Source organism: Panulirus ornatus, chromosome 14 (genome assembly GCF_036320965.1).
Source record: "Panulirus ornatus isolate Po-2019 chromosome 14, ASM3632096v1, whole genome shotgun sequence".
NCBI classification, from domain to species: Eukaryota; Metazoa; Arthropoda; class Malacostraca; order Decapoda; family Palinuridae; genus Panulirus; species Panulirus ornatus.
This window is the reverse complement of record NC_092237.1, coordinates 10,506,068-10,518,792: the sequence shown is the minus strand read 5'-3', so window position 1 is coordinate 10,518,792 and position 12,725 is coordinate 10,506,068. Positions and strand designations below refer to the sequence as shown.

Here is a 12,725-nt window from a genome sequence, read left to right as displayed (position 1 = left end):
AGGTCACTACCTCACAAAAGGGTGGACCTGGACTGAACTGTACCCCACAGTTATCAAATCGAAGGTTAGTCATGAGTGAGAGGCATTTACTTCACCAGATGGCAGGGGAGTTAGAGGTTTCTAACACCTAAGGACATTTAGAGATTCTCTCAAAGTTTGCAGGACAAACTGACCCTGAAGAGAAAAACTGCTGTAGTTTACCTTGCTTAAATGAAAATTACAGTGCATTACATATAAAACTGATGAAAATATACAGCATCATGCTCAGAAAGACAAACCCAAGAGTTCTGACAGTCACAACAGGTCACATTTTGAGATTATCACATGCAGAATATAATTCTGTAAAAGATAATTTATGTCTCTATCCTGAGGCCAAAATTACTGCTGTACAAATATTTCTGTGCTCCTAGAGTAAACATTCAATATTCCTTAGCTTCAAAGATCATTATGTGCTGGATTTTTCAGCTAAGTATCTTATAAATGAATACAATAAACACTTAGCTTTGAAAGAATTAACTTAAATATATACTTAGAATAAGAGCATTCTGCTTGGAAAGTAAGTAGCTGTAGTGCATTATATATATAAAAAAATAATTACTTACAAGTCTTTCACAAAAGATTTTCAATGAATTTATGGCAAAGCACAGATTAAAAAGTCCATCTGCCAATAAAATTATCAAGCCTAGTATCCAGAGGTCCAATGTATTGATACAAAAAAAAAATCGGTGGTTAACTAACAAAATAATGATATGCAAACCGTATGTATAAAGTAAAAGGACCTTTTTGAAGGTATTACAGTAAATATTGCTTTCTACAACTACTGAAACAGGAAGCAGAGAACCTTCAAGCCATGTACCCTATTATAGGTCATATCACTACAAGATGAACACCTCCATGTAACCTACAAAAGGTCACACTTTAAACATAAGTTGTGAACCAGTAAAGGTTTTTCACTTGCTCAAAAATTGTATTTCTCTACTTCAGGATGTTGACCTGTGGACTGTAAGAGCACCAATACATAAAGGAAGGTAAAGTCTCATCTGTAGTACTTAGCAACAAATGAGGAGTTTCTGTGGACAACATCAAATCATGGGCCACATAAGGCTCATCAACCAGGTATAGTCACATGAAGGTGTAGACATATTCCACAGTTATCTACACCTAATATCTTCGAGAAAATGTTCACATGGCCCAGATGGAGGCCACCTTCTGGACATCATGTAACTTGATTCTGATCCTCCAGTAAAACTGGAGAATCAACAGTGTGATGTCCTCTATCAAGATACGAGTCTTAATGGTAGAAGCCAAAGTGAACCCAGAGATATGCTTCTCTTGATATTTGTTACTATTCACTACTCTAGTTTCTTCATATAAACTAAAATGAGTAGGAGAATGACCTCTGCCTGACCTACTGATTTTTTTTTTTTTTTTTTTTTTTTTTTGCTTTGTCGCTGTCTCCCGCGTTTGCGAGGAGGCGCAAGGAAACAGACGAAAGAAATGGCCCAACCCACCCCCATACACATGTATATACATACGTCCACACACGCAAATATACATACCTACACAGCTTTCCATGGTTTACCCCAGACGCTTCACATGCCCTGATTCAATCCACTGACAGCACCTCAACCCCGGCATACCACATCGCTCCAATTCACTTTATTCCTTGCCCTCCTTTCACCCTCCTGCATGTTCGGGCCCCGATCACACAAAATCTTCTTCACTCCATCTTTCCACCTCCAATTTGGTCTCCCTCTTCTCCTCGTTCCCTCCACCTCCGACACATATATCCTCTTGGTCAATCTTTCCTCACTCATTCTCTCCATGTGCCCAAACCATTTCAAAACACCTTCTTCTGCTCTCTCAACCACGCTCTTTTTATTTCCACACATCTCTCTTACCCTTACATTACTTACTCGATCAAACCACCTCACACCACACATTGTCCTCAAACATCTCATTTCCAGCACATCCATCCTCCTGCGCACCACTCTATCCATAGCCCACGCCTCGCAACCATACAACATTGTTGGAACCACTATTCCTTCAAACATACCCATTTTTGCTTTCCGAGATAATGTTCTCGACTTCCACACATTCTTCAAGGCTCCCAGAATTTTCGCCCCCTCCCCCACCCTATGATCCACTTCCGCTTCCATGGTTCCATCCGCTGCCAGATCCACTCCCAGATATCTAAAACACTTCACTTCCTCCAGTTTTTCTCCATTCAAACTCACCTCCCAATTGAATTGACCCTCAACCCTACTGTACCTAATAACCTTGCTCTTATTCACATTTACTCTTAACTTTCTTCTTTCACACACTTTACCAAACTCAGTCACCAGCTTCTGCAGTTTCTCACATGAATCAGCCACCAGCGCTGTATCATCAGCGAACAACAACTGACTCACTTCCCAAGCTCTCTCATCCCCAACAGACTTCATACTTGCCCCTCTTTCCAAAACTCTTGCATTCACCTCCCTAACAACTCCATCCATAAACAAATTAAACAACCATGGAGACATCACACACCCCTGCCGCAAACCTACATTCACTGAGAACCAATCACTTTCCTCTCTTCCTACACGTAACTGATATGTTACTTATAATCTCATGGTACTGGGATGAATTATGTGCATGAATTTGTACATGGAGGTGTGTGCTAGCTTCTGCATGTACTGGCATCTGTATTTGTTTGCAAACAGGTTACACAGAAACTTCAATTTTTGAGGAACAGGAGTCCTGTGGATAAGGCAACAGATTCTCCTATGGATAAATGGGTAACTGTCTAATTATGTGCATGAATTTGTACATGGAGGTGAGTGCTAGCTTCTGCATGTACTGGCATCTGTATTTGCTTGCAACCAGGTTACACAGAAACCTCAATTTTGGGGGGACAGGTGTCCTGCGGATAAGGCAATAGATTCTCCTATGGATAAATGGGTAACTGTCTAATTAATTGGAAATTATGTCCTATCAAAATGAATGAATAGACCTATAAATCCCAAATGCCAAATCATGTTTCACAGTGACATCCTAAAGTACAGAAACAGCTTCATATGATTCTGAGGAGAATGCACAAGTTTGACAATAATCTTACATAAAATTCTAATTACTTTTTTCCACTTATACAGTACAAAAGAATGCTATATAAAACTCTTTCTTTCATACTATTCGCCATTTCCCGCGTTAGCAAGGTAGCATTAAGAACAGAGGACTGGGCCTTTGATGGAATATCCTCATCTGGCCCTATTCTCTGTTCCTTCTTTGGGGGGAAAAAAAAAAAAGAGGGGAGGATTTCCAGCCTCCCGCTCCCTTCCCTTTTAGTCGCCTTCTACAACACGCAGGGAATACGTGGGAAGTATTCTTTCTCCCCTATCCCCAGGGATAAAGCTATATAAAACTACTTCACCATAATATCCCAGTGGCTTAACTTTCTTTACTATACATGTAATAAAGAAAATTTTGTTGTGCAAGTTACATTAACATTCATGCAAGAACCCATACACAGTACAATGTAAAAAATATCAAAAAAGATGCAATACTAAAGAAAATACACCAAAAGACAGTCAACCCCTTACTGACATTCAAACTGAGATAACTATTCTATTCTACTCTGCAGATCCCATAAAATGCAAAGTATAGTATAGGGTGTTTTGAGTAAATATATCAATAACCACCTGAAACTGCTCCTCCTTCTGTTGATTGGCAGAAGATTCAACCATTAACAGCACTGAGCACAAATTTGAAGTTCCACTGCCAGTGCTGGTGGTCTTCTGATAAATGTCCTTAGACATTTTGGCAAGTGTGTCAGTATATGCAGTATCACTTACTGGTGTGAATGAGGGCGACTGAAAACAAGGCAACTTTGTCTTCTCTAATGACAGTTTAAACTGGAGTCTTTAGTTCCACTTGCAATGAATACACTCATCTTTATAGACTTCTTCCAACAAAACAGTCACTGTATAATGAAATTAATAACTACACAATATTGTTGTAACAATGTACTGTACAATAACAAAGTACAGAGGATGGAATACATAAAGTGGATTTCCAATTCCTTACACTATGCTGCAGTACTTTCATCTGTACAGCAAGTTAGTCATGGGAAAATGAAAAAGAAACTAACAATTCTTAACCCTGTTGTCTGTCTTGTACATGGATATCCTCAGCAAGATATTAGTGAAACACTTTCTTGTTCTAAATCTAAATTTCAAATGTCTTTAGTGTTGTCTCATTAGTTATAAAGTACATCCACATGTTGAGGTTGCACTCCTTTAGAACAAAAATGAATCAAACAAGATACTTATATCGTAATACGTAACATTGAGTGTCAATAAATGTTCTTGGTGAAGCTGAAATACAAACAATAAACTGCAATTTTGTAAACTAAATTTACAGGATTACTATCTATGCATCCTTTTCTGAAGTAAAGAGTGTTTTTATACCTCCAAAGCAGCAAGACTAGAATTATCATATAATGAGTTTTGAAGAAAAAAAATGTAGGGTGCCAAATATACATACATATTGGGTTTGATTATGTGGTAGACAGCACAAGTGTAAAAGGATGAAATGTTCCCTTTAACAAATATTAAGGCCAAGAAACAAAATCGCACATCTCAAGAAGGTTGGAGACCTCTCCAGCCCTAACTCTTTAATTAAAAAAAAGCATGATAAATTTTCAGAGCAGATGAAAACTGCCAAAATGTGTTCTATATGAGTAGTAAAAGTCCCTTGCTTGTGAAGGATACCTGATATCAGTCCAACATCAACTGAAAATGTAAAAAGTTTAGCAGTTGGAGTGAGCACTCTCCCTCCTCTCCCTACATGAATCACCTCTTCAATGAAGAAACTGATTTTCCACAGAATTTTCGACACTGACACCAACTTGCCTCCCAAACTACCTTAAAAAACAATATACCCAACTCAATGCATGACTCTAAGTTACCCGACTGATACATTGTCTCAGTTAGGGTCAAATAAAAAAAAAAAAAAATGGACTACTGGAAGGCAGATTTAGTGTTCAGGATCAGTGCATAACAGAAAAATGCCGATAAAAAATGATAGTGGATGATTTCCTGCTGCAGGATTTAGCCACTAAATGGGATGCAATAAAACTGACAGTGGTAGTGAAGAGAAATGTAGGTAACGCATTTATGTTACTGACTTATATAGTGGAAGACTGCATTTCAATTAAGCGTAGCAGTGAAGACATTAAAAAACATAAGGGTTATGGGCATGCTAAATGCAACTTCTGAGATAGCAGAATCAAAGAAAATAGCTAGACACAGTTAACACCGGACATATACATGGACGAGTAGCCATAATTTCTTTCAATTTCGACGTTTGACCTAAAAAAAAAAAAAAAAAAAAAAATGCTAATACTGAAAAATTAATGGGGTGGCTGTTTATAAGTTAATAATAAAAACGAAGAATGAGAAATTATACAAATGTCCACAGCTTTAAGGTATATCTGCATGTAATGTCTCGTATGTATGTTCTCCCAAAATAAAATGCATTAGAAACTCGGTAAAACTAGAACTGTGCAGTTTGCAAATCACTTATCTATTTGTAATTACCCCAGGGCTTCTTTTTAAAGAGTTCTGCTGCTACCCAGGATTTCTTTCTTAGAAAAAAAAAAAAAATCTAGAGGCTCTTATAACCCAAGGCTGCGCTACTCCGAGTAGCAGAGAAATGGAACTCCATTGGAGCGAAGTCTTAAGAAAGTGCAACTCCCAACGATATAGCTCACCGAAAGTAGCCTTTCACTGGCAGTGTAACCTCATGCAGGCCGAATCCAGTAACATCAAGTGCAGAAACGTACTCTTCTTCCTTCCGAGGGAATAAAACGGTTTGGATAATTATAAAATTATTAATATTTATGAGATTATGGTTTATCGCATACTACACAACTCAAGAGGGGGCTCGCCCCCCACCCCCCTATCATCCTCGATAAACCCCTGGACACTAAAGGCGCTGCTTTTCAAGCAAGTATAGTCATTCATTTACAGTGCCAATCTGTAATGCATTGGGAGGGAGTTTTACATTCGTCGGAGACCCCCATCTCTTGAATATTTTCAATCATACTTCTTAATTTTGTCTTCTGGCTACGTTAACCATTTCCTGTCATTCTGTTCCATTAACCGGCCACTCTTATACCATAAAGGTATTTCTTTACTTATTTTGTAACTAAAGCCCCGCTTGGTCTTACGTTATGTCCTGTGGTTGCTGCTCTCTACGTTAAATTGTAAGATCTCTGTTGGTGTGCGAATTTTTTATGGCCTTCCACAATGCTAAAGGAAGTCTGAAAATATCTGGTTTTATTTATTAAAGAAACTGCATAATCTAGACAACAGTTCTTAATCTAAGAGTATGTTATCTACTGAACTGGCTCGTCTTCGTCTCCATCTGCCTCTTGTCTACTGTGCATTTCTGTAACCCGTCGTCACATCGAGTCTGCTATCAAGAGTAGTGTTCATGTCTGTTGAATTATCACGTTACTCTTCTAATTGGCTGGATGGTTGCTGTCTGAAACACACTTCCCAACTGATGCAGTGGAGCAGCGCAAGAACGTTTATTACTTCAACCAGTTCTTCCTCAAGCCTGATAATGCGACGCATGCAGTTCAGTCGCCGGAGACAATTTCACTTCCTGTAATAAATTCTTTTTAAAGATGAATGTACAAGTATGAATTGTAAGGAACCCAGTAATTAAACATATTGATCATATGGAAGTTTTCGGCAACATCTACGACTCGTCCTCACTTGCGGCGTCGTAAACATCCGTGGTCAGGTAGCAAGCCACAAGGTATAAACAATCACGAGCTACAGTAAAAGTGCAGATGGTCTGAGTAATATCTTGGAAACCTGGGCAATTCCTCTGTTCAAGCTTAGTCAAATGAGTTCAAACTTGAAGCTTCAAGGGCCAAAACCTAACAACCTATCCTCATCCCCACTACTCTTTAAGATTATCCCAGTAATCAACACCCATTACTCTTTACATTACCCCAACCATACCCCGATACTCCCTAGATTACCGAATCATTTCCGTTTCTTAAATTCTGAAATAAGTTAAATGAATTATATACATCATGTAAACTGGGTATTACAATCTTTGCAAAGTGTAACAAGACCATGCGAGCATCTTTCCAATCATTTCTCGATAGCTAGTCAGTTAATTTCTACATTCATTTATGTCCATTCCCCTGGATTAAAAATGTCGTTTTGCTGATTTCGTCAATGTACCTTACATTACGAAAAAAAAAAAAAATCCTACACCAGTCGTCAGTCGCAATCTGGCCTTGAATAATACCTATGAATTCACAACTTCTCGCACTATTTCATTAAATTTCATTACATACAAAATGAAATGTTTCCAGTACGTACGGGAAGCTTATAAATTACCCGCAGCTACGGTAAATTTGATTCTTCCGGTAAACACAATTTCATATTTGTCTTAAACTTTAGAAAACACAGAGAAAACTGAATGGTCTTAATCATAAGTTTCACTGCCAAGTTCCCAACTCATATAATCTAGGAGCACAAAGTTTACAATTACGCAACTTGTTGAAATGCAGCGTGCCTCGCTTCTTTTATGTATAAAAATTCACTTGTGCCATTATAATGAATCATTAATCACGTCGTAATGCAGGAAACGATATTATGGGAACAAGAAGATGCCATTTTGGCTGCAAGTCCAACTGAAAACAAGTACCAACGAGCTAGAAAGATGTAATGTGAGGATCTGTGTGGAACCTGGTGATGACACTTGATACACTCTCCCTTTCGCGCACGGACAGCTTGATGAAGAAAACGTTCAGACTCCGAACTTGGCGTCTGCGGCAGGAGTCGGGCCTGATACTCAAGGGTGAGTCACTCTATTGGTCCAACACCCTCACCACGTACGGACCGCCAACGGTACTTTCCCCACATGTAAATTCACAAACCTAGGAAGTACACGACACAGGTAAACAATCTGGGAGCAACCTACAAAATACACACAGGTAAACAATCTGGGAGCAACCTACAAAATACATCATCCAGCAGGACGCGATCGGCCAAATGAGTATTCATCACCTAAGATGTATTCTAATTACGATATATAAAAATAAACAACTTGGCCATAGTCACCCTCAACCAGAAAGTATTCCATTAAATGAACACTCAGTCCGAGGTACACTCAACCAAGCAGTACCTCACCAAAGGCACATTACAGTGGGAATTCCTACGTAATAAGTGGGTGATATACCAGAGAAGTACATCACCAAATGTCCGCTCCATCGGAAAGTAATGGATCACCTACGAAGTACTACACTAAACGCAGTCACCAGGGATACATGCTTGGCCAGAGGGTATATTCATACCCCAGGAAGTATTCCGTCAAGTGCATTGTCTTAAAAGATAGTATTCAGCAACAGATGCACTCACATCGTGGAAGTACCCCACTGCATATAAACCGCCACAGGTATACTCATCGTGGAAGTACTCCACTGCATATACACCGCCACAGGTATACTCATTCAAAATGTAATCCACGAAATGAAAACTCGTGGGAAGTACTCACCAGGGATATAAACACAAGTTCTGTCACTAGTACAATCGTAGGAAGCACTCGGCCACTAATGTCAAACTAACCCAATTACTCAGTCATTGATACAGTCTTATTCAGTGCTCATCTAATGACAAGAACCAAGGAGGTACTCAGTCACTGGTACGGCCCAAGTTAGTACTCAGCTATAAGTACAAACGCAGGAATCACTAAGATAGTTATTATGCTAACCCATTAAGAACCAAGCCACTGGTAAAATCAAAGGAAGCACTCATCCACTGGTGTTATACTAACTCATCTAAGTATTCAGCCAATAGTACTACACTAACCAATTAAGTTCGTAGCCAATGTTACGGGCTATGGAGGTACTCAGCCTAAGATGATATACTAACTCATTATGTACCAACACTGGTACTAAACTAACCTACAAAGTACTCAGACAATGGTAATTTACTAACCCACTCAGTACTTAGCAACTGCTAAAAACGTATGAAGCATTCCAGGCAGATACACAAACCGATTCAGTACTATCCCGCGGTATAAATTCTATAAAGGAAACGCTCGGCCAGGAATATTCTTTTCTTGGAAGTTTACTGTCAAACGATTAGGTAAACTTCATCGGGAAGTGCTCCGCAAGATACACTCCTGGAAGTATTCCGTCAAATAATTCAGTGCATTTCACCGGAAAGTGCTAAGAAATAAATTCCTGAAAGTATCCCATCATAAGTAAACTTCAACGGAAAACGCTCGGCCACAGGTACACTCACCCAGGAGGTAAACCACAAGCTCCCGTGTGGTGTGTTCCGCCAGACTACACAACACACTGCCCATCAACCACCAGTTATTTCTCTTAAAATTTACGCTGAATATTAATACTCAATAAGATATTCTCAAACCATGTCGCATTCATGTTTCCATCTCTAATAAATACGCAAATATGTTGAGTCATTTTGTGCACCTGAGAATTTCACACACGTCTGGCTAAGCTCCCAGAGCCAGTTTCCCCAGCATCATGCTAGCCCCACGCACATTTTTAATATTTCTTTAGCCCACAATCCAGAATATGTGATCGCACACGTTTCTTTATGCCTTCGACAGGTGTTTACACAAGTGCATCACACATGTACAAATTGCGGAGATATATAGGAAAGCCAACAACGAGGGGAACTAGGGCGAACAGTCAGCAAGCAACGTGAGTCCCTCGGGAACGAGCGAGTGACTGGGCTGCACTCTCGAGTCCGCCCGCGGGCGGGAGTCGGAGGGAGGGATGGAGGACGTTCTGGATGTTCCGCTCACCGCCCACAGGAACCTTGCACACTTGCCACTAGTCACACCTACCTAATCACCATACATGTATGTGTAACACACACTATCCCCGCTATACAACACAAATGCCTGCACGAAAACAGAAAAATGCCGACTCTCTAAGATTTCGTTCTAATTCACCCAATATTTGTCATTCCTCCAAACTTAATAACACATTATCCATTAAATTCGACTTTTTTTCTTACAAAACCGACAAACATCCTCTAACGATGATGCATGTAAAGTCAATGAATAACAGACTACACTCTGAGGGTTCCACCGTCATGTTTCTTTGAACAACCTTCCTCTTTGAAACCTCGGACATAGTTATTCTATATATCTTAAATGACTTTACCAGTGAATGTCATTATGCTTTTTTCACCATTATCCTTCATGTGACTTTTCCACTTATTTTCTGCTTCACTTCTTTTTTATATAGTCTTTTTCAACCGCGGATCTACTGTTTTCTTCGTAATAATTTCGAGCCACAGGATCTTGTTCTGGTTCCTACGCTATTTCTTTTGCAGAATACAAACAATACAAAACCCAAACACAGTATACCCATTTTCTCAGTCTTTCCCGGTATAGTCTGTTAGTCTACCTGCCTGTAAGCCGCTTCCATCTTTAATACCCTTACTAATACATACTATGATGTCATTTCACCCTCCTACATGCAATACTTTATAAATGCAAGCGATATTTCATGCAAAAGTATTTCAACCACGTCTCCTCTTCTTCCATCAACATTCTTAAACTACATCAACCAACAGACTTATCTTAGAGCTCTCTCAGTGATTCTATAATTACCAAAAATTCCTTCCTACAAACAAAATGTCCTTATACACCCTTGCGTGCCTTAAGCTACAAACTCTACAAGGAACCACTATCCCACAGAGAATCAGCCCTTTCGCACTTGATCCTCAGCTCTGGATATTAGATACAATGATAACGAAAGAGAACTCAGGAAAAGTAAAAGGTAGATTACAATAAGACCATAAGCCTAGCCCATCAAGGAAAAACAAGCGATACTTTCAAGTTCCTTAACTCATTTGAAACCGAGTTGAACACTCCGATAAAAAAAAAAAAAGTGGAAAGAACTAAGCCACGAATTAATTAGCAAAGAATAAAAAAAAAATATGTTAAGTGCAGGATACCTCAATGCAGCAGAGATCATTAGAATAACAAAAAAGTGTCAAAAAAAATTAGACCCCGTAAGTGCAGAAGCATCTCCCATGTTGCAGAGCGGTAGAGAATCAGCTGGGATTTTTCGAGGGAGCAAAAATATTTATTTTTTCTCTCTCTCTTTTTAACTTTATTCAGAGGAAGCGAGAACCTCTCCTCTTCATCCACAGATAGGCCTTTCTGGTCTTCAGCTTAAGGTCGCGCTATCAACTTTCGAAGCTCTTATCTTTCCCTCACTTTTCCGTTCTGACGGTACTATAACAGAAGCTCCCGTTGACATAGAAAATCTGTTTTTGGTACTTGTTTCTCCTCTGGCTCCACCTTGCATGACTCTAACATTCAGCATGATGAGTAAGGAAACCGCATAATTGTCTCCGTGATCTCTGGCGCGCCTAACTGTAATGTTCATACTGAAAGCCGGTCGTTAACACTTTGTCGAAGGTTATGCTTCTGTTTGTACGGCGATGTAGTTCCCTCCTGCTTCTCCGGTAAGTGCAATGCAATGTATTTGGCATTCCTGCTTTATGTATCATTGATATCATGACTTTCTTAAATGTCCAGGGGAAGCACAGTGTGTTAAGCATAAATATTTGCATGTTGAGGTAGTGAATGCCTGGTGTGATATGCTTTGTTGGTAGATAGCTCATTCCTGGGGCTATATTCTGGGTTTACTGAATGGTTGTCCGTAAACTCTGGTACGTAAATCCTCACGAGAGCCAGCTGTTAAAATGAGACAGTCGTGCTGAGTCTTTGGTAAAATGAGATGGTTTTTTGCCTATTCCGAATAGACCAATGAAATAGAGAATTCCATAAATTTATAAGCTCGCACACTATAACTTGGAGTCATTCAAGATCGAGAGACCGTATTTAATTCAGATTTGCCATTAAAAGCAACTGATTAATTGTGCACCCTATGCTCATCCTGTGAGCGATAGTGAAAGGATCAGAGGTCACAAAGGGTCTTTGTTAGACCCCAGCTACATGGAAAATATAACCAGATGGTGCCAAGTTTCTTTATGACATTTGCTTGTTTCTTTCATTATTCCGTTGGCTCAGTTACCTGAAGCGAACAGTGGTCAATCAAAATTTTCCGAGATGTAGTCATTATAAAGGTAAAATGTCTTTCCATGCAATGGTCACTTACATTCAGAACCGCCTCAAGATACGGTGTGCTACTGTATCCGTATCCTTTCACACAACTTTCTTTTTTAACAATCAGTTTCCATACTCAGTAAACCGTTTGTGATGTCTAAAGCCTAACCTTATTCTTGCAGTAACATCGTGTGATCTACTATATTGTTTCTCTATACACACGTATTACCTAAAAAAATGCCAAAATGACAATGAATCCGCTTGTGAATACTGTAATCTATATGAATCAAAATATTTAGCTAGTCTATCCACAATCAAGAGTCTTAAGCCTGTTTTAGTTTATATTTTATGAATATCTTCGTAAGGCATCAACTCTGGTTATCAGAGACCAATGTATTAGGGAATCAATAGTGGTTTAACTGTAATATCAATAAATATGTGAAGTTTTAACACAACGAATGGCACATTCTCGTCTCAAATTACCTATGGCAAGACATGATATATTCAGACAATTATACTGACTATGGTTGGTTTTTGGTTGAACGAAAGCGTCTAGTTACGGCGAACAATTCTGTTTAGTGTAAAATGTCTCTTGAGCC

At 39.2% G+C, this 12,725-nt stretch overlaps 1 protein-coding gene across 5 annotated transcripts in view; it reads right to left on the bottom strand.

The window, feature by feature from the left end:
• LOC139753302 (uncharacterized) overlaps nt 1-12,725 on the bottom strand; it is a 57,608-nt gene that overhangs the window by 37,573 nt on the left and 7,310 nt on the right. For 3 of the 5 annotated variants that reach the window (XM_071669593.1, XM_071669594.1, XM_071669595.1), the window contains exon 3: nt 3,681-3,961. The exons of the other annotated variants lie outside the window; for them this stretch is intronic. In XM_071669593.1, coding sequence (XP_071525694.1) covers nt 3,681-3,797 — 117 coding nt within the window. In that variant the 5' untranslated portion in view covers nt 3,798-3,961. The remainder of the gene's footprint in view (nt 1-3,680; nt 3,962-12,725) is intronic. 5 annotated transcript variants of the gene reach the window in all.